Below are 21,956 nucleotides of genomic sequence, written 5' to 3' on the forward strand. Positions count from 1 at the left end.
CGATGTCCCTCCCGCAGCCAGACGCCCGCAGCTCGGCGAGTCTCCGGTGAACGCGGGCGGCCCAGCCCTTCTCCAGGCTGCGGTCCCTCCAGCCCCCAGCACCCCCAGAGCTGGGGGAATCCCAGCAGACGGTCCCCCTGAGGGAAATGAGGTCGAGCTGGTGCAGAGCAGCGGGGCCTGGCTGCAGCCCCTCGGTCACTGCTTCGGGGGGCTAAGCACAGCAGGAGAGCGCTCCAGGGCGATGGGGCCATGTGGAGGGGATGGATGGCAGTAGAAGGCACCAGGCAATGCATTTCGGGGTGCTCCCTGGCTGGGTGAACAGGAACCGGAGAGGAAAACCCTGCTTCCTAATCCAGCGTGTGGGGCCAGGCCCTGAGCTGGAGTCAAGGTGCAAACAGAGCTGAAGTCAAAGAACCTGCAGCAGCCGAGGCCGGGACGTCCGGCTACTGCTCAGCAGTGCTGGGGGCAAGGTAACCCCGGTAAGTGGGGATGTGCCAGCAGGGGCACAAACAGGACATGGCGCTGGGTCGGCAGGGGTCACCTGCCTCCGGCCCTGAGCGGCTTTTGGAAAGAACAGCCCAGGACAGCGTCAAACCAAAAAGTCATTTTTATTGGTACCGTACATGACCCCAGATTGGCACAAACGAGGCCAACCCTCCCCCCCAAAAGAGGCGGCATTAGAGTGCGCCGGGGATGAGGTGGGGCAGGGCAGGGGGCACATCAGGGTGCCCAGGGGTGAAGCAGGGGGCACGCATCACCATTTCATGCCAAGCCACAGTAATGGGGAGGTGACAATGGTCCCTCCAGTCACAAAAGGACCCTCCCCCCCTCCATTCAGAGGCCCCAGGCTCCTTGGACAGGCTGGTCCCCATGCTCCATCTTAGCCGAGAAGCCTGGAGAGCCGTGCCCAGGGTGGGAGGGGGAGAAGGTGCCCCCCCAAGAGCGTCCAGGCCTCCTGCTCCACACACAGCCTCCTACACGAGCAACACGAACCTGCCCGGCCCCAGGGAGAGGCGCGAGCCGTGCAACTCGGTCGGCAGAGCCAGGGCAGGGGACGCGCTGGAAGGACACCAGGGCTGCCTGGAGTCTAAGCCAGGTGCCCCGCAGGGGGGGCCAGGCTTTCCAATGACTCCCCCAGCCAGAGCGCTTGTCTGGGCCAGCTGCCCGGGGCCCAGGATGGCGGAGGGACGGTGCTGCCCCCTGCAGGACACTTTTCCAATGCGGGGGGCGGCGCTTTCCCCTGGGCCTTGCAAGCAGAACTGATGGGGCTCCCCACTGGGCTCAGATCTGCCCAGGGCCCTCGCAGCAGGAGCCCCCGGCTTGGGACAGGGAAGAAGTCGGGCTGGGGACACGCAGAGCAGGCAGCCAGCACTGGGAGCCGGGGCCCTTCTGTCCCCAGCCGCCAGTCCTAGGCCCCCCAGAGTGGGTTTGGCCACCGGAAGGCAGGAAGTGGCCCGAGGAGGCAGGGGATGGAACCTACGCTGAGCCCCCATCCCCAGAGGGGGCCACCCGAGGGACCCACAGGGTGACCCGAGAACGGGGCTGGGGGGCACTGGTGTGGGGCAGAGGCGCCCCCTGGTGGTCACTGGGAACCAAACACTGCAGGTTCAGCAGGGAAATTCACCGTCTCCGTCCCAGCCGGGAGCAGGGGCCTGACCCCAGCCTGCAGCCACTGGCTGGCACGGGGGCACCTTGGGCTGTTAGAGACCTGCTGCCCCCGCGCTCCCCCGCCCTGCCCACAGGGCACCTGCTCTACCACGCTCTGTGCAGTGAGGGGTGGGAGCAGAGAACACCCAGCCCCACATTCCTGCCCATTTCCTACAGGCCCCCCCCGCTGCCCACACCAGGTTCAACCAGCCCTGTTGGAGCTGCTCTGCCCTGGCCCCATCCCGGCTGGGCACCCAGCAATTCACCTGCCCCACCGCGGGGTCGTGGGCAGCCATCACCCCTCCCTCAGCAGGGTGCTGGCCAACCACATGGTACCGCCTGTCCCACCCCCCGCAGACACCCCAGGTGTGAACTGGTGACGGCGCCCCCTTCCACCCGCCTGCCTGCTCGGAAGAAGCCGGGGAAGGATTTTCCTTTTAAAAATCATTATTATTCTTCTGGTTTCCCCTAACATCAAAGGAGGCAGCTGCTCTAGTGAGAACACATTGAAAGAACAGGATCATACACCGTCTACAGCGCGGAAATGTACAAGCACGAGGTACACAAACCCGAGGAGGGGGGAGTGGGGACAACAGCACACAAGATTTACATTGAGGGAGGGGTGGGGGGGCTTCCCCCCACCCCTGGAGGGATTAGAAAGGAAGTCTGCAAAGTCTCTCCTTGGTTTGAAGCTCTCTGAACTGTATATAAAACAAGACTCCCAAGAGATCTAGAAGCCTGTACAAAAATCAGGACAGGTTTGGGGGGTAGAAGGAGGGGGGACCAGGGGAAGGGGGGGGTTTCCATTTTTTTTAAACTTACAATTTTAATATTATTTTAAAAAAAAACAGGTGGGGGCTGGAGCCCGGGGCTGCACCGGGGCCCAGGCCGACGCGCGCAGAGCGAGAGGCACGGCACAGAAGCCAGGCGTGGACTTGGGGCGCTTTCCCACTGCGGCCTCTGAGCCTTGGGCCCCTCCTCCCATTCCAGCCCCAGGTTTCAGGGGATTCTCTCCGTCGCGGGTTTCTATATACATAACGCTCCACCTCGGCCCGCCGCACTCTCGCTCCCGAGGGCAAAACCTCTCCCAGCCAGGCGAGCAGGGAAACGCGGCCGTGCCTGGCTGCCGCTTCCCCAGCCGCCAGACAGGGACGAGCCTCCCGAATGGCTACCTGCCCCAAAGCCCCATCAACCCACACCGCCTACGGCATGCTTGCAGTTGCAAGGGGCCAGCTCGGAGGGGATGGGAGAAGCAGCCGCTTCGTGGTTGTGGGGTGGAGTGACGCACTCACTTCGCTCCCCATCGCGGCAGGGCCGTGCAGACGCCTGGCCTCAGTGTACCGCAGCTTGGGGAGCCCCAACCCATGGTCCTTGGGCGCTTGCCGGCTGCTGGTTTCCCCATCAAAGGAGGGTGTCAGGTAGTAATGGGCGGGAGCCACAGAAGCAGACCCCCCTCCCACCAGGGCCGGGCTCTCCCACTTGGCAAGGGCAGGACTGGGAACATGGGAGAGGGAATTCAGGCTCTCCCGGGGGGTGGAGTAGAGAGGGGGCCCCATGGGAAAGCAGGAGTGCAGAGAGCGGGGGCAGGGCGGCTGGCAGGGCTGGGGTCTCCACGCCCTGGTAGCAGGCAGCGCCGATCCGCTCCCCAGTCCCTTTCCTTTGCAAACGTCCGGGTGGATGGGCCTGGCCGGCGTGGGCCGGGCGGGCCGTTACTGGGAGGCCTGCGACGTGGGGTTCTCCGACTTGCTCTCCTGGCTGGAGGGCGGCTTGCTGTTCCAGGGGCTGTTGGCGCCCAGGGCGGGCGAGTTGTTGAAGCTGTCCTCGTCGTCGATCCCGTTGGCGGCGTCGAACTGCGTGTTTTCCAGCCGGGTGATGAGCCGCTCGTCCTCGTCGCCGAACTCGCCCCCCATCAGCGTGGGCTCGCCCACCACCATCACATCCTGAAAGGGGAGACGGTCCCGAAACATAATCAAGGCAGAGGCAGCCCCGGCCCCCCCTCCTCTCAATGGGACGGGGCTCTAGCCCCGAGTGCCACCTCCTTTCCAGCCACCGCTTCCCTGGGCCCCCACGGCCCCTCTCCCACGGCCCCACGCTGCCAACCTATTTCCGGCAGGATCCCGGCACGTTACCTGCTGGGCCGTACACAACCTCCCCCAACCCGGGTCACTGCTCAGCTGCGGGCCCCAGAGGTGGGGCTGGGATCCACATGCAGAAAAACCTGAGAGTCTCTGGATTAAGTTTAGAAGCCTGAGCAACAAGGGTGATGTCGTGGTGGGAGTCTGCTAGAGACCACCGGACCAGGGGGATGAGGTGGACGAGGCTTTCTTCCGGCAAGTCGCAGAAGCTACTAGATCGCACGCCCTGGTTCTCATGGGCGACTTCAATCATCCTGATATCTGCTGGGAGAGCAATACAGCAGTGCACAGACAGTCCAGGAAGTTTTTGGAAAGCGTAGGGGACAATTTCCTGGTGCAAGTGCTGGAGGAACCAACGAGGGGCAGAGCTCTTCTTGACCTGCTGCTCACAAACCGGGTAGAATTAGTGGGGGAAGCAAAAGTGGATGGGAACCTGGGAGCAGTGACCATGAGATGGTCGAGTTCAGGATCCTGACACAAGGAAGAAAGGAAAGCAGCAGAATACGGACCCTGGACTTCAGAAAAGCAGACTTTGACTCCCTCAGGGAACTGATGGGCAAGATCCCCTGGGAGAATAACATGAGGGGGAAAGGAGTCCAGGAGAGCTGGCGGTATTTTAAAGAATCCTTATTGAGGTTACAGGGACAAACCATCCCGATGTGTAGAAGGAATAGTAAATATGGCAGGCGACCAGCTTGGCTTAACAGTGAAATCCTTGCTGATCTTAAACACAAAAAAGAGGCTTACAAGAAGTGGAAGATTGGACAAATGACCAGGGATGAGTATATAAATATTGCTCGGGCATGTAGGAATGGAATCAGGAAGGCTAAATCACACCTGGAGTTGCAGCTAGCGAGGGATGTTAAGAGTAACAAGAAGGGTTTCTTCAGGTATGTTAGCAATAAGAAGAAAGCCAAGAAAAGTGTGGGAGGCAACCTAGTGACAGAGGATGTGGAAAAAGCTAACGTACTCAATGTTTTTTTTGCCTCTGTCTTCACGAACAAGGTCAGCTCCTAGACGGCTGGACTGGGCAGCACAGCATGGGGAGCAGGTGGCCAGCCCTCTGTGAAGGAAGCAGTGGTTCGGGACTATTTAGAAAAGCTGGACGTGCACAAGTCCATGGGGCTGGATGCGTTGCATCCGAGAGTGCTAAAGGAATTGGTGGATGTGATTGCAGAGCCATTGGCCATTATCTTTGAAAACTCATGGCGATCGGGGGAAGTCCCGGGAAGATTGGAAAAAGGCTAATGTAGTACCCATCTTTAAAAAAGGGAAGAAGGAGGATCCTGGGAACTACAGGCCAGTCAGCCTCACCTCAGTCCCCGGAAAAATCATGGAGCAGGTCCTCAAGGAATCAATTCTGAAGCACTTAGATGAGAGGAAAGTGATCAGGAACAGTCAGCATGGATTCACCAAGGGAAAGTCATGCCTGACTAATCTAATTGCCTTCTATGATGATATAACTGGTTCTGTGGATGAAGGGAAAGCAGTGGCCATGTTGTTCCTCAACTTTAGCAAAGCTTTTGACACGGTCTCCCACAGTATTCTTGCCAGCATGTTAAAGAAGTATGGGCTGGATGGATGCACTACAAGGTGGGTAGAAAGCTGGCTAGATTGTCGGGCTCAACAGGTAGTGATCAATGGCTCCATGTCTAGTTGGCAGCCGGTATCTAGCGGAGTGCCCCGAGGGTCGGTCCTGGGGCCGGTTTTGTTCAATATCTTCATTAAAGATCTGGAGGATGGTGGGGATTGCACCCTCCGCAAGTTTGCGGATGACACTAAACTGGGAGGAGAGGTAGATACGCTGGAGGGCAGGGATAGGATACAGAGGGACCTAGACAAATTAGAGGATTGGGCCAAAAGAAATCTGATGAGGTTCAACAAGGACAAGTGCAGAGTCCTGCACTTAGGACGGAAGAATCCCATGCACCGCTACAGACTAGGGACCGAATGGCTCGGCAGCAGTTCTGCAGAGAAGGACCTAGGGGTGACAGTGGACGAGAAGCTGGATATGAGCCAACAGTGTGCCCTTGTTGCCAAGAAGGCCAGTGGCATTTTGGGCTGTATAAGTAGGGGCATTGCCAGCAGATCGAGGGACGTGATCGTTCCCCTCTATTCAACACTGGTGAGGCCTCATCTGTAGTATTGTGTCCAGTTTTGGGCCTCACACTACAAGAAGGATGTGGAGAAATTGGAGAGAGTCCAGCGAAGGGCAATAAAAATGATTAGGGGACTGGAACACATGACTTATGAGGAGAGGCTGAGAGAACTGGGATTGTTTAGTCTGTGGAAGAGAAGAATGAGGGGGGATTTGATAGCTGCTTTCAACTACCTGAGAGGTGGATCCAAAGAGGATGGATCTAGACTATTCTCAGTGGTAGCTGATGACAGGACAAGGAGTAATGGTCTCAAGTTGCAGTGGGGGAGGTTTAGGTTGGACATTAGGAAAAACTTTTTCACTAAGAGGGTGGTGAAGCACTGGAATGCGTTACCTAGGGAGGTGGTAGAATCTCCTTCCTTTGAGGTTTTTAAGGTCAGGCTTGACAAAGCCCTGGCTGGGATGATTTAGTTGGGGATTGGTCCTGCTTTGAGCAGGGGGTTGGACTAGATGACCTCCTGAGGTCCCTTCCAACCCTGATATTCTATGATTCTATGCAAACTGGAGTTGTTGCGCTCCGGCAGGACTGGCCCGGGCCCAGCCTGGGATCCCACGTGGCCCCGGGCAGTGGCCTGCCGGCTCTGCCCCAGTGCGTCCCCCCAGCTCAGGCCTGATGCAGGGGAACTGGCCGTCGGGGGCCGGGACATGGAGAGTTCCTGCACATTCAGCCCCCTGGAGACAGGGCTCTATGGGCCCGGCCTGGGCGAGGGCTCCGGGGGCGGCTCGGCAGGATGGGGAAGAGAAATGGAAACGGGATGCTTACAGGTACCTGACTGGACAGGGCGAAGGTGCTGGCCGGACTCTTCTTCTTGCTGCTGCTGTTGTTCGCGTTGCCGCCGCTGGAGCTCATGGTGCTGCCCCCCGACATCTTCCTTTTCCGGCGCTTGCTGGGCTGCTGCCGTGCCGGCTCGGCTGGGGGTGGGGGCGGCTGTTAACCAGGCTGGGCTGGAACTGGCTCCCCATCCTCACCCCGAGGGACCCTGCCCAGCCCCCGCTCCCCTTCTCTCCACCGCACTTGCCCGGTTTTCAGCCCCACTGCCCAGGCAGGGAGGCCGAGGGGAAGGGACGTGCCCACGGTCACGCTGGGAATGGAACCCAGGAGTCCTGACACCCAGTCCCCTGCAGCCCACGCTGCTCCCTGCCACGCACCCTCAGACCACGCACTCACAGCCGGGGGCGGGCGGCCGAGAGCCCCGTCCTGGGTGGTCAGAGACACAACCAGCCCCCCGTCCCCTCCCAGGGCAGGTCTCCCCACCAGCCCCCCACCGCCAGGTGCTACGGGCCCCGGGGTCTCACCTGGCGGCGCCACCATCCGCTGCCACTTCTGGAACAGGCAGGTCTTGAGGCAGTCGCGGGGACTGAGGCTGTAGGTCTTGTGCCGGGACATCAGCTCCTGCATCGGCTCCAGGATCACGCAGAGCTGTGGGGAGGAGAGATTCAGCCACCGCCGCGTCCGAGCCAGCGCCCCCCCGGGACCCCGGGCACAGCCGCACGCAGCCATCAGGACACCCAGCGCCCCGCCCCACGGGCCCAGCCTCTCCCAGGCCCACCTGCACCAGCCCCACGTATCCTCTCCACCAGCCCCCACCACAGGGGCTGGGCTGCCTGCCTAGGTCCCCTGGGCTGCCCCAGTCCCTGTGGACGCCAGGCTCCAGAGGAGCTGTGTCACGGTAGCAGGCTGGGCTCTGGACCGTCCCCCAGGAGGGTGGGACTCCCCGGGGCAATAACAGGCCACCAAACACTGCGGGGTCCTGGTGGGCATGACAATGTCCTACAACGTGCACAGCTCATGAATATGCATTGCCATATTTGCCTGAATACTCCCCCACCCCTTCAGGTCCCCCTCTCCCTGCCCTCAGGTCTCTGCCCACCACGGTGCCAGGAGCTCCAGCTACATCTCTAGGGCTGGGCTCCCCAGGCTGGAGTCCTAGAGCCGCCCCCCAGCGCGATAACCCCAGAGCCCTCGGGCAGGAAGAGTCTGGGGCCCCCGGGGACAGAGCCGCGCCCCCCGCCGCGATCCGCACACACGTACCCGGAGGTAGTTGAGGGTGGAGTTGGAGAGCCCGCAGCGGGTGATGTTCTTGGATAACTGGTCCAGCATCTGGGGGTCCTGTGCCTAGGAGCGCAGGGGGACAGGGACACCTCAGCCGCGCTCGGGCTGGGAACGGCACCTGGACAGCTCCAGCCCCCACCCCGCCGGATTTCTGGCCTGCCCCGCCTGTGTGCCCAGGGGAGTCGAGGCTCATCCCCTGTAGGTCTGCAGCCCCCCGGACAGCCGCATGGTGAAGAGACAGCTGAGCAAGCAGCGTCGCAGCACACACAGCTCCGGCCCCGGGGGTGGATGTGAGAGTTTGAACAAGTAGGAGAGATACGCACGTCCTGACCCGAGGGACTCCTGCCCCGGGCCAGGCTGCAGCCCTGCTGGGGCCTTGGGGCTCAGCCGCGGGGCCATCGGCGCCGAGCCAGGGACTCACGTGCATGGCGAGGATGCTGCGGGGAATGAGCTCTCGATGCTGCCGGATGCTGAAGTGCCACGTCTTTATCCGCATCATGTCGTCGAACATGAACTCCAGGTAGAGCCGCCCCTCCACACACACCTGGGGCGGGGACGAGACGTCAACCCCAAACACCCCGAGACCCAGCCGAGCCTCCTCCACCCCTCCCCGCAGGATAAACTGCACCTGGCCTCCCACCCAGCGTGCAATGCATGGCCGCGCCTTCGGCCTCACCCGCCTGCCTCTTCGTCCACGGTGCCAGGAGACAGGCTTCCCGCGCTGCCAGCCGTGTGGCCCAGACAGACTCCAGTGCCCTGAGCCTACGCAGCTGGCAGCTGCTGGCCCCCTTGCACCAGCGCCCATCTCCCCTTCGCCCGAACACGCTCTGACCTGCCAGCATCTCGGGCTGCAGGGGCAGGCACAGCCATGCAGGGGGTGCCCAGGCTGGCCAGGAACCCCAGATACCCTCTTGCACTGGGCAGTACCCGGCGGCTAATCGTCTCCCGAGGGCCAGCACCGCGGCAGAGCCCAGAGCTCTCCAGCCCTGCAGAGTCCCGAGGGAGCCAGGCCCGGCGCCCGCCCCTACCTGCGTGAACATGGGCTTGCCGTGCTGGGTCACCATGGTGCACTGGTCGCAGTCCAGAGAGACGAAGTTGTTGTGGAAGGACTCTTTGGGATGCTTGAGTACATAGTACAGCTCCGTGGCACCCCCCTCAAAGATGCTGCGGAAGTAACGGGGAATCAGAGTCCGGCCGATGGCTGCAGCAGGGAGGGGAGAGAGGGAGAAAGAGAGTCAACGCCTGGCTTCCCTGGAGCCCCGGCTCAGCTCGCTGCAGGGCTGTGGTTCAGGCCAGGCACCCCCAGCTACCGCCCTGCCACCCCATCCTCCAGTGCGATGGGCCGGGAGCCAGGCACAGAGGAACCCAGCTCACACGGCAGCCATGGGGCAGAGGTGAGAGGTGCAGGGCGGGCAGCCTGCAGGACGAGACGTCCCCAGGGCCGCTGTGCGAGGCCGAGCGCCTGCTGGCAGGAAGCCACCCTGGGTTCCCCGCCACTGGCTCCGCTTTGCCTTTGTTTCCCTGTCCCTGAGGCCATACAGGCAGGGTCCTCGCCCCCTGTCCACAGGACTGCGAAGGTGCCCATCACCGTGGTATCGGGATCTGACATGCAGCTCAGCTCTGCCCTGGAGTAACTGTGGGCCAAGCCCGGAACCACGGCACAGACCCAGCGCGGCAGCTGGGGCCCCCTGTCCGGCCCGCACAGCACGTGGCATCGCACTGACTGGCTATCAGCCCTTTCCCAGCTTCATCGGGGCGGGCCCCCGGCCATGCCTAGAGCCGGGCCCCCGGCCACTCACTGTATCTCTTTGGTCCATCCTCCAGGCAGAAGGTGATCGTTAGCATGGCATCGTCCTCAAAGAACTCCGTGGTGAAGGCGTCCCACCAGAGATTGTCACATTCCTGGGGGCGGGAGATGGGCGCGGCGTCACGGCGAGGGGAGAGAACCCACCCCGCCGGGGGACCTGGGACCCTCCATCCTGGCTGGGCTGAGACAGGGAGCGGTAACGCCCTCGGGCCCCTGGAGACCCGCACGGTCTGAGGGGTCCAGGGGCTCTGCCAGTGTGGACACAGGCTGTGTGGCCATTGGGCCCAGCATGCGATGCTCCACCCTGGGGCTACCCACGAGCACCCATGGGTGCTCACCCCCCCGCCCGCCCCCAAGGTCCCCCACTCCCCCGCCCCCGCCCCGCCCGCACACCTCTGTCCAGTTCTGCAGCCGCTTGTTCAGCTCGAATATCCTGTAGTCGGTCTGGTTCCCGTACGGCGTGTGCCTCCTGCCAAGCAAGCACAGTGGGGCCTCTCAGTGGGGCCCGGCCATGCCCAGCCCGCCCGCGCGCCCCACCTCAGCCCCCGCCTGCCCCCGCGCTCCCCCCCCAGCCCGCCCCCGCCTGCCCCCGCGCTGAGTGCTCCCATGCAGGGAGGGCAGGACCTGCCCCAGGGTGGCGTGAGCTGTGGACCCAGGACCCTAGGCTGCTCACCCCGAGCAGGGGAGTGGTGCCCCATGGCTCGTTTAGCCCAGGGGTTGGCGTGGGGCTCCAAAGCAGCCTCTCCCCCTCTTGGCACCCGGTTGGGCGGCACCACCAGGGCTCCTGCTGCCTCCCACACCCAGGCGTGAGCCCCCCCAGAGCGCGAGCAGTGACCCCCGCCCCCCGCCAGAGCGCAAGCTCTTACCCTATCCCGGGCTCCAGGTACGTCGGTGGGTACATGGGGGTAGGTCTGCGGAGAGAGGCGCCAACGGGCGGTTAGGGCACATCCCCATGGAGCCTCAGACCTAGCCTGTGTTGTCACCCCCTCCCTGCCCCCCGAGTGACAGGCTGCCCGGCGCTCTCTGCCCCCATCCCAGGCTGGCAGGTCTCTCTGCCCCCAGAACTGGGGCAGATTCTCCCCACACACGGCCTGGGGAGCCCAGCCCCCCTGAGCCCAGCCTGGAGCAGAGAGCAGGCGGGAGGCACGTTCTGCCCAAGGGGCCCACAGGAGGTTCCCTCTAGTGATCAGGTGCCACGGGAGCCGTCTGGTCAGAGCACAGCGAGGAATACCCGTGCCCGGTCGGGGGGGAAACAAATGGACCCCGAGGATGAACCCCAAACACAGTGTGTGACCCCGTTTGGGGGCAAGGGGGGGTTGGACCTGCCCTGGCCCACGGTTGCTTTACACCAGGATCTGGGAGCCAGGCAGGAGGGGGCTGGTGCATGGGTGCCTGTGGCTACCCCATTGCACTGTGGGGAGTAACCCACCCCGGCGCCACCCTGAGGCTGAGCCCCCTCAGCTCCCCCCAGAGCCCAGAGGAGTCAAGGACACCCCCAGGATCACTGGGTCTTCCATGCCGTTCTTCCACCTTTCTCGGGGCTATTAACGCCCCTGCCTGCCGCCTGGCACCTCAGCCCGCATGTCTCTAACCTTCCCAGCCCCGGCCACACCACACCCGCCCTGCCGCTTCGGGGCGGCCCCCGCATGCAGGGGGACCGGCCCCCGCCACTCCGTGCCCCGTGCAGCCGCCACTCACCCCACATCTCGATCCAGCATGGTGCCCGGGTGGAAAGGGGGGAAGGCGTTGCCGTTTGGGGGCTCCTTTGGCGAGTACAGCTTGAATGACTTAGAGGAACAGCCTGGCGGGAGAGACAGAGGTGTGGGGGGAGCAGGTCAGTGGGATGCGCAGCCCGCAGCGCTCGGCCCGTGACGGAGCGAGCAGCACGCATTGCAGCTGGGCCCCGGCAGGATCGGGCCCATCAGGCTAGGCACAGCCCCCCCACCCCCGCTGCAGGCGGTGCGGCTGGGAGGGGCCGAGGGACCTGAAGGAGCCCACTCTGCGCCGGGGGCCAAGGACACTGTCCCATGGCCCCGGGGTCTCCTCAGCTGGCCTCGGAGCCTGGGAGCTCACAGACCCAGCTGTGTTTGGGGGGGGGGGATAGCAGGGGGCTGCGGGTCGGGACTGAGGGGTGCCGGCATAGCTGGGGGGGGAGGAATAGCAGGGGGCTGTGGGACGGGACTGAGGGGTGCCGGCAGAGCTGGGGGGAGAGAATAGCAGGGGGCTGTGGGACGGGACTGAGGGGCGCCGGCAGAGCTGGGGGACGGGGGATAGCAGGGGGCTGCGGGTCGGGACTGAGGGGCGCTGGCAGAGCTGGGGGGGATAGCAGGGGGCTGCGGGACGGGACTGAGGGGCGCCGGCAGAGCTGGGGGAGGGGAATAGCAGGGGGCTGCGGGACGGGACTGAGGGGCGCTGGCAGAACTGGGGGGGGGAATAGCAGGGGGCAGTGGTTGGGATTTTAGTTCCCTGTCCAGTCCCCTCAAAGACCCTGCATCACAGCAACCGCAGAGGCCAGGCCAGGCCCGGCTCCCCACACCGCACCACGGTCACCGGGAGCCCAGCTCAAGCTCAGGCTCTGGCCGGTCCCAAAGAACCAGCGCCCCCCACCCCCACCCGGAGGTGCATTCAATGCCGACGGGCCGGGGGGGGGGGGGGGGGGCACAAGGGCCAGGATCCCACCCCGTCCCCTGGCTGCTCCGACAGGAATGTCAGCAATGCAGGGCAGCGTGGGGCACGCCTGCCCCTCCGGTCCCCCTCTGGCAGCAGGCGGGAGACAGACCAGCTGGGAGGGGAGGCGCGGCGGATCCTGCCCCAGAGCCGGCGGGTCTGCGGCCTGGCTGGGTGCACTGACAAGCCCTGGAAAACCAGCCCCGAGACTCCCAGCTCCATTATAAACACCTGGCACCGCCCCAGAGAGGCTCAGGGCATTCGTAGGCATCAGTGGGTTGCCGCTATCTCAGAGGGGTCTTTGCCTGTCCTGGGCCACGCTGGCTCCTCTGGTGGGCAGGGCAGTTCTGGGACGGACAAGGGGGCTGGGGGGTCCATACAGGGTTTGTTGGTCTGGTTCAGGAGCTCGCGGGTTCCAGACACCGGGTCAGTAACCGCTTAACCACCCCATGGCCCCGACTGATGAAAATCCTGTGCCTTGCTCTTTGCTCAGTTTCCCTTGGTACCCGATACCTGGGTGAGGGGCTGCCACAGCTTTGCCCACATGGACTGGCCCAGCCAACACCCCCCGAGAGCTCTCAGGGCCCAATTCGACCCCAGGGGCTCATGTTCACAGAGATCCCTCTGCCCCCTCCAGCCACGGGCGCTGGGGGGTTGGGCTGGGCCCTCTGGCCATTCCCGCTCTGATACCAGCACCCTCTGCCACCCGGCCGGGTCAGCAACCCCACAGGCCAGCTCCACCAACAACCCGGCCTCGTGCCCACTCAGCCAGGGCCAACCTGGCCTCGCGCAGCACCCCCAAGGCTTGGTCCTGGGGCCGGCCAGGCAGGCATCAAAACGGCACAGAGCTGGCAGCCCCATACCTACCTCCCCCCAGAATACACCCAGCCCTGCCCCCACCAGCACTGCACCCCTGCCAGCCGGAGCTAGGGCCCAGCCTGACCCTGCTCGGAGAGGAGCCACTCCAGACAGGCAGATCCAAGACACCATCCCCGAGGGAGACCCTGTCTCCGAGAGCAGGGCCCTTGGCAGCAGGTCACCAATTGGGCCTCAGCCCCCAGCACCTTCTCTTGACCCCAGCCCTGCTGTGGCGAGGCTGGGGGGCACCGAGCTGGCACTGGGCTGGGAGGCGCAGGCAGGGCCCCGTTCGCAGGTACTGGCTTCTCCTAGCTGCCCCCACCAGAGCGGACAGGAAAGGTGCCCAGCAGGAGGGGACGCTCTCCCCCAGGCCAAGGGGGGAGGCCCCCCAGGGGGCGTAGGGCCCAGCTGCCGGGGCGGCGGGTCCGACAGACCCAGGTAATTCATCCCGTCAGGGCCGAGCCCCAGCGGGATCCAGCCCCGGCCAGCGTGGGGAGTCTGAGATTCCAGCCCCACTGGGCCGCCTTGCCTGGATCGCGGGGTCAATGCCAGAGCAGTCTCTGCCCGGTGCCATTCCCGCAGCCCCAGTGGGACCCGATCCCCCAGCCCAGCGCCAGGCTTGGCACGCCGGCTCCCCCCGGAGCAGCTGGAGCCAAGGAGGCGCGTGATGTGGGGAGGGAATTCTCCCCAACCCCCCCCATCACTCCCATCCTTGGCTCCCCCTGCATGCCGCAAGCCGGTGACTCAGCCCCCCTCCCCTGGGCACAGGGCCAGCGGCACAGATGGGAGCTGGGAGCAGCCAGGCAGACCGGGATGGGCTCAGCCCACGGACGGGCGACCTCCATCCGCACAGGATCATCCTGCCCCTGGAACCACCAGGGCCACGACCTCTATCGGGGCTGCTCCCAAGAACCCTCCTCATTGCCCCAATAACAAACAGCGGGGTTGTGAAAGCCTCGGGGAGCAGCAGGGGGGTGTCAGAGCTGCTGGAGCGACCAGGGCCCATCATGCTCCCCCCGTGTGAGATCAGCCGCTGACAAGCACCGCAGTCGCCTCTGACCACAAACGCCGAAGGAGAACGGCACCAGAGGGCGACACAAAGACGGAGCTGCTCCAAACCGAGACGTCTCCTTGTCCCAGGGCTGCGCTGAGGTTGCGGCTGGTCAGCAAAGGAGCACGGAGCCCAAAATTCATGGACCAAAACAGGGGTTTTGGAAATTTGACGGGTTTATTTGCTACGGTGCCAAGCCGCCAAGGTCTCTGTACCCAAAAAATTCCAGTGACTTCTCACTGCTGGACGATATCACCACTAACATCTTCATGGCAAGATTTTCCCCACTGTATTTCCCAGTCAACTATCCACGCTCCAATCATACACAGCTGCAGCCACAAGCGTCCATCCCACCCCGTTGGCCAAGCACCCCCTTAACACTGGTTACTGGAGGCCAAGCAACGCACAGAGCCACACGCCAGCGCCCGGGTCTCCAGCCTGCTCCACTCCTGCATCTTCATCGCCTCCTAAACCCCCAGCTCTGTGTGTGCAGGAGAGAGAGACCCCCACGCCCCAATCACTCCGTCATCCTTACTGATGGCTCTCCTCTTCGGAAAGCCCCGGTCCACTGAAGCCCCTAGGCGCCGAGACCCACAGCGACGGTTCCGTCCCCAGTTTCACTACAGAGCGGTGGATGCTAAAACAAAAGCATTTGGCCACCTCGTGGCATTTCCTCTTCTTCCAACAACAGCGCAGTTCCCGGCTGCTGCTGCCTGCGTCTGCAGGAGCACAGAAAGGATCGTGTCTGGATCAGGGCCCCGCCGTGCTGGACACACCTGAGGGAGCCGTGGCCTGAGGAGAAGCGCTCAGTGCAGGAGCTCAGCCTGGTCTGCTCCCAGGGACCCACTATCCGGTGACACGCCCCTTTCTCCTGCAGTCGGTCCTTACGCCCATCGGAGGACGTGGCAGGAGACCGTAAACTCTTCCAGGCAGGGACCACGTTATCTTCCGTGCACGTGCAGGGTATTACAGTGGCACTTGCAAAGAATAGCAGACCCACGGGCTCCCGTGCTGGCCGTCCCCAGGGGAGCTCTGAAGGCTGTGCGGACCAGGATGGCATGAGGGGCACTGCTTGGTTTCTCTGTATCCGGCTGGTCCGGGTAGCCTGTGGTAGCTTGGTAGCTGCCGCGAATATCCCGTAAGTTCTATGCACCTGCTCCGACAGTGGCCTTCGTGTCTGGGGAGCAGCCAGGGTCTGCACACGAGAGGCTTCTGGGTGCTACTGTAACACCAGTAATTAATCCCAATCCCGTGCTGTGAATGAAGTGACGCTGTCTGAGCAGCAGCACCCCAAAGGTGTTAGCTCAGCGGGGAAACCCACCAGGCAGGAGCTGTTCGTGGGTCCTCTCCAGGCCCTGGGGAGAGGGATGTTCAGGGATTGTCACGCACTGAGCTTCGAGCGAATGCCCGCAGCCGAGTAATACATGGGGCTAACGCTCTGTCCCTAAGCCACGGTCATGGCCCCCGAGCATCCTGTGCGTGGGAGCGACACCCCAGGGGTCATTCCGGAAAGGGACAAAGCCCAGAGGAGGAGGGGTGGGAGAGAGTTTCAGTTTGGGGCTGGCTGGGAACATGGAGTGAAGTGCAGACAGGGTTGTCTGGCTCACTGCCCCCCAAAATGGACCCAGCTGAGGGGTCCTGTTCTCTGCACCTACAAGCTCTGTTTTAGACCATGTTCCTGTCGTCTAATAAACCTCTGTTTTACTGGCTAGCTGAGAGTCACGTCTGACCGCGGAGTTGGGGTGCAGGACCCTCTGGCTTCCCCAGGACCCTGCCTGGCTTCATGGGGAGCAGTTCCAGAGCATCGCCCGGGGACTCCGTGACACACCCCCACCGAGTAATCATGGCTCCTGGAAGTGGAATCGGAACTCTGCGCCCCAGATTCCGCTTGGTGTTGCTGAGCCTGGGCCGGGGCTCCCGGAGCAAACATCGCTGCTAGAGATGGAAGAGTTGGGTTGTTTAAGAAGTCCGTCCCCTCCCATTCTGCAGCCTGCCCTGTGCCCCGACACGCAGCTTCGTCCAAACGCTCTGAGTCTCAGGGCTTCCAGCACTGTCCCATCACGGTGCAGTAGGCAGGAGCATACCGGGGAGCTCAGAGACACAGCTCCATCAAATCCAATCACCGAGAGCTCACAGCGAGGGGCTGAAGCTTCACCCCGATAGGAAGGCAGCTGTCCTTGAGGTGGCTCCTGGAGACTACATGTCCCAGCATGCAACACTCCACCCTGCTGCAAATAAGAACTGCTCGTCTCAAGGTGCAGCACGGCATGCTGGGATCTCCAGTCCCCATGTGCCTGGAGGGTGCCCACCTGGACCCCACCTGGGCTTGCGAGCAGGCTGGTGTTTCCAGCCCAGCCCTGGGAGGAGGTCCTATTGGGATCCAGGAAGTGGGTGGGCCACAGGACCTGGAAACCAAATAAGTACGGGGACAACTAATGAAATAACAGGGACAGGAGTGCCGTCAAAGGGGCTCTCTGCCTTTCCAGCCAGTCCTGAACGGTGCAGTCCACTAACACACTCAGGCAGGCCTGAGACCTGCTAGCCAGAGACCAATACACCAGACAAAGGGGGAGGAGAGTGAGTTCTAGGGTAATGCCTTGGTGATCAAGCCCAACCCCCCCAGCTGCCAGGGAAGGAGGAACGTGCTGGGATTGCTACTGACAGGTGCCATCCTCGTACCTGTTCTGGGGCGTCCGTATCCAGCTGGTGGGGGTCTAATGAAGTCCACAGGCTCCCTGCTCTCTCATCTGCCCTATGCAGAGCCTCCTGACAGGGGGGAAGACGAGGTCTCCCTCGCGCCACCTTCCTGGCCTCAGGGTTATGGGTTCTGCTCCCCGACAACGCTCCAGCTGTCCCCCAGCAGCCACAGTGTAATTCTTGACAGCTTCCCTGCTGCCGCCCCCCAGGGGCTCAGAACAGCAGCAGGGAACTCGGCCAGAGTCTTGCTAATCTTGCCTTGATGCTCTGGGGAGATGTGCTGGTGGCAGACTCAGGAGGACAGCGCTGGGTCAGATCACCCAGGGAAGGCTTTCTTCACTGCCACAAAGGCAAAAACCCCTTTCCTGAAGAGGAAAGCTGCCCGCTGCCTGGAAGGTTTTCTCACTGGCTGCTGGTGAGGGCATTTTTCTAGTTTGTAAGAGCCCAGCAGCATTATTTTGGCAGCTCCATAGCTCCGTGTGCTGCTGAATGGTCAAAGGGACCCTGGTTCGGAGAGGGCTCAGCGAGACACAGAGTGGAACAGGGAGTGAGAACTCCGAGACTGTTCAACGGCGGGGAGTGTCTAACAGGGTTCTTGTGGCTACCGTTGGCCAAGACTTGGAGCATGGATCTTGTTAAAGAGATGGAAAGTTTAAAGGGATAAATAGGAGATGAGTGGCTATTTCTTGGAAGCAGAGGAAATTAGTGAGGCCATGTCTGCTCTACAGAAGAATTCTTCCGTCGACCTCATTGCCTCTGCACCAGGGGTTGGGACAGCTTCACAACAGCGCTCGCACCCCCTAAGCGATGTGTCTGTGTTGATCTAGTGTTTAAATGTCAGACCAGGCCTGACTTACACTCCATTGACACAAGTGAGGGTCAATCTGGTTCAAAACGCAGGATTCAGTCGGGGCTGGCACTGGTGGAGCTCACGCCATCAGTTTTACGTCCGTTTGTTACCCCAGTGCAAATCTCTTCACGTAGCCCGGCCTGGAGGGAGCCCCCTCTCCATGGGTCTGAATGACCTACAGGGAGAAGGGGGACCTGACGTTCCAGGGATTTCTAAGGTGGAAAAGCCCCCAGCTTTCAGGTCTTCTTTATAGATGATAAAGAAGCAAAGTACCTCTGCAAACCCAACAGTGTATTTAACCCGATGACTGCGCAGCGAGGCACATAAAAGTCAGGAAAAGCAGACACACCCGTCCAGTACAGCTGTACTATGAGGCGCTCGTGCCGTAGCCGCGGGAGCGTTCCCGGTGCAAGGCACTGGCAGGCCCAAAGAGCTGGCCACGGAAAGGCAGGAACAGGTGGGATACACGTTAAAAAACTGACCCGTCCCTCCTTCAGCTGGGCATCCAGCTGTGGGATCCTCGCCCTGGGGGAAGCTGCTGGGACTTGTGGAGCATCCTGCCCCAGCCGAGAGGTGCCCAGAGCCCAGCGGGGATTTTCCCATCTCTCTCTCTCTCTCCCAGAGGGACTCACAAATAGACTGGCCTTATAAACACTGACTTCCATGACACGGGCTCTGGAGCAGGATTCCCAGAGATCCCAGGAGGGAGGTTAAGAAGCCCCAGGACAAAGCGTGAGCTGAGGACTGGGTTTTGTCTGTTATGTGCTTGTCTGGAAAAACAAACCTACTTAATGGAGACCGGGCATGGCAGCGAGGGCTTGTTACGCTGGGGAGAAGCCCTGCCAGGCTGCATATGGTGCAGAACGTGGGAACTTCGGTCAGCCCCGATCCCAGAGGAGACGAGGTGGCTTTCTGGTGCCCAGTGAAGAGGGGGAAAAGAGAGGCAGGGTGCCGCAGAGCGACTTCTGACCACGAGGGGGTGCTCCCGTATTCCAGGGATAAAGAAGGGAACTCGGAGGGTGAACAGGGACACATCCTGGTCTAAACGATCCGCTACTCTGATCTCCTGCACAACACCACACACTCCCCTCTCCTGAGTGACGGAACGACAAGCCCCTTGACAGAGAGAAAAACAGACACGTGGTCCATAAAGCTGAGCCCAGGGCCGGAAGCCAAGGACTTTGGAGTTTAATTCTGGCCTCTGCCAGGCATTCAGCGCATGGCCTTAATCAAGTCACTTCACCTCTGTGCGCCACTTTTCCCACCCGTACATGGGGCGATACCAGTCTGCCCAGTGCACACGAGGGAAGCCAGCATCGCCAGCCCAGGAGTTCCAACCTGTGAGTCAGGCCACACAAAATCATGAGATTTCTTTCAAAAACAATGAATTTGCAGGGCTTTTCATTTGCTTTCTAGGTTCTGAGCCTTTACAGTCACACTCAGGTCACAGCTTCAGGATGTCCTCCATTCCCACAAGGCCTAGAAATTTACTGTAACAAAAGCCAAAGTTTGCCCCGAATCTCCTGACTCCAAGAGCTGGGACTGAGAAAACCACCAAAAGTACCAGCCTCGGGATCAAATGAGGAAAGCTGACAACCACATGAAACTGACCCGCTCTGCAGGAGAGGCAGCAAAGTGACTCGCACAGAGCAAACAACCTAGAAAAAACAGCCAGAAGTCATTTGCTCCTCTACTCTCTCCACTCCAGGCCATGGTCTGTTGAACCGAGGACCCTAGGTTTGTCAAGTGCTTGGATTGGGAGAGGACACAGATCCAGGGAAGGGCAAGGGAGGAGAACAAAGATCAAACAGAAGAGGTTACAAATTTCCCACCCAGGCCCCAAATGCTGACTGGCGACAGCTGGCAGAGCAAAGAAAGTATCCCCAGCAGGGAGAGCCCGAATGTACGAACCCACAAGTCCAACGAGCAGGGCAGCTGCCGCTCTGGATCCCAGAGAGACACCCACTGATACTACAGGCCCAAGTCACAACAAGCAGACATAGGCAATGAGTCAACCCAAATATTGTGGGTTTCCCCCCCACCCAATAGATCTGTAGAGCTTTCCATCTACCAAGTCCTGGACAAATATTAAGCAACCCTCACACCTCCCTGCGAGGGAGTTAAGGATCTTCACCGATCTGTAGGCACCTCTCACTTCATTGCTGCACACAGGAGAGATTCAGAATTTCCCAGCAACAGTGACTAGAACTCGGGACTTCCTACTCCAAAGGGACCCGGGACTCTCCTTCAGCTACCTGCGGTACTGGGCCCATGACACACAGCAAGGCAGGTGTCTCCGTGCAGCAGAGTGCAGTAGTGACACAGGCGCCCTAGCTGGGTCATTGTGATGTTATCCCCATCTCACAGGTGCAGACCAGATGCAGGGCAACTCCCCCAAGGACACACGCTCAGGGGCTGAACCCAGATCTCCCAGTCCATGGCCTGACCCACAAGACAGCCTGCCTCCCTCACTCCGAAGGGAAGAAGACAGACCCGTATCCCTGGGGTTCACAAGCTGTGGAGCCACACTGCATTTCTCCTCACCCCCATTATTTTAATTCCCAATACACAGAGGGCCCTGGAGGGAAGCCTCTGGGGGCTGCCTGTGTTATTAGCCGGGCTCTAGACCAAGCCCTTGCCTACATACAAACCTGAGCCAGTTTAAAACCAGACCTTTAATGAAACCGGTGCAAGCAGGTGTGTAAATCAAGGCCCCAACGGCTTTGGCCCCAATCCCACCACCGCACCCTGGGGGCACCTGCACAGGGCAACATCCTGGGTTCCGACTGCAGCTATGGGGGCTTAATCTAAAACAGGTTTTTCCCAGGAACGACCCCAACTACACAGAAAGACCCCCGTTTCTTTGGAGTGGGGGCAGATTATAAAATAGCTTCGCTATTTTAAATTGGAAAACTAGCTACAGCGCCCCAGGCTCAGCCCCATACCCAGGGCACAGTCCCCTGGTAGAGCGGGTATCAGAGATGGCACTTATTACACAGGACAGAGGAACAAACATCCCAGCTCCCAGTAGAAGGCGCGAGAAGACAACTTATAAGAATCTGACAGGGGAAGTAGCATGAACCGGGTTCGGGAGCCAGATCCCCACGCAACTCTCACTTACCGTGGGACCCTGGGCAAGTCACTTAATCTCCTGTGCCTCAGTTTCCCATAATCACCTCTTTGTCTGTCTAGGCTGGGAGCTCTGCGGGGTAGACTCTTGCTCCTACTGGGTCTGTCTACACTGAGTGCAAGCCCCGGGTTAGTAGAGCTCGGGGGAGCAGACCCTGGGTTTGTTAACCTAGGCCGTGAGCGGCTCCCCTCCTATGTAACCCCAGGTGTGGAATTGTTGATCCCAGGCCCCAGCGTCTACCCAGCGTTATGGGTGGTTGGACTTGTCCCTGCATATCCCAGACTTCCCAGCACCCTCCCAAAACGGGGCTGCTCTGGCCCTTTGTGCGAGGGGACACTGCCAGAGGACAAAGGAAGTCGGCCCAGGGCATTGTAGGACACTTTCAGCGAACTCCCAGAGCACGGGTCCAGTGGGACTGTGTCTGCACTGCAAAGCAACAGGGCTTGAACCCTGGGTCCCGGCTTGACTCAGGGTCAGACTCTCCGCCCCCATGAGGCCCTGGGTCCGAGCCTGGGTTAGTGCAACTGGCGTATAGGCGGAAGAGGGGTTAGGTTAGAGGCCGAGTTTGAACCCTGGGCTTACGCTGCAGTGTGGACGTGCCCACTGTGAGTAGGTACAGAGCCTTGCTCAGCTGGGGCCTCCACATGCTACTGTGAGAAGGAAGCCCCAGGTGGCATCCCAGGGAACACAGGCTCACCTCCCAGAAAGGTCATCTCCAACCTCCATCCATTTGCTACCAGTCGCGGGCCGATTGTTGGACTGGGGGTATGCCAGGAGAGACTGTCCGTGCCGCACCGCTCACGGGGAGCTTTCCCAAAGGGCGTGTTCTGCTATCAACATCACCCATATTGCGGAACAGCCCCAGGGCCCCGGCCACGGACCACGACCTCAGCGGGCCGGGCA

At 61.4% G+C, this 21,956-nt stretch overlaps 1 protein-coding gene across 3 annotated transcripts in view; it reads right to left on the bottom strand.

Annotated features, from left to right (window-relative positions):
* Positions 1-2,076: 2,076 nt before the first annotated feature.
* The window catches only part of LDB1 (LIM domain binding 1), a 47,630-nt gene continuing 27,750 nt past the window's right edge, over positions 2,077-21,956 (bottom strand). For 2 of the 3 annotated variants that reach the window (XM_048857300.2, XM_048857303.2), the window contains exons 2-11: positions 11,499-11,601; positions 10,667-10,711; positions 10,194-10,269; positions 9,793-9,895; positions 9,022-9,194; positions 8,415-8,537; positions 7,973-8,056; positions 7,237-7,360; positions 6,704-6,852; positions 2,077-3,587 (exon numbers count right to left, since the gene is read on the bottom strand). In XM_048857300.2, coding sequence (XP_048713257.1) covers positions 3,357-3,587; positions 6,704-6,852; positions 7,237-7,360; positions 7,973-8,056; positions 8,415-8,537; positions 9,022-9,194; positions 9,793-9,895; positions 10,194-10,269; positions 10,667-10,711; positions 11,499-11,601 — 1,211 coding nt within the window. In that variant the 3' untranslated portion in view covers positions 2,077-3,356. Of the gene's footprint in view, positions 3,588-6,703; positions 6,853-7,236; positions 7,361-7,972; positions 8,057-8,414; positions 8,538-9,021; positions 9,195-9,792; positions 9,896-10,193; positions 10,270-10,666; positions 10,712-11,498; positions 11,602-21,956 lie in introns of those variants that run through there. The other variant, XM_048857301.2, reaches the window with a different exon arrangement.

Source organism: Caretta caretta, chromosome 7 (assembly GCF_965140235.1).
Source record: "Caretta caretta isolate rCarCar2 chromosome 7, rCarCar1.hap1, whole genome shotgun sequence".
NCBI classification, from domain to species: Eukaryota; Metazoa; Chordata; order Testudines; family Cheloniidae; genus Caretta; species Caretta caretta.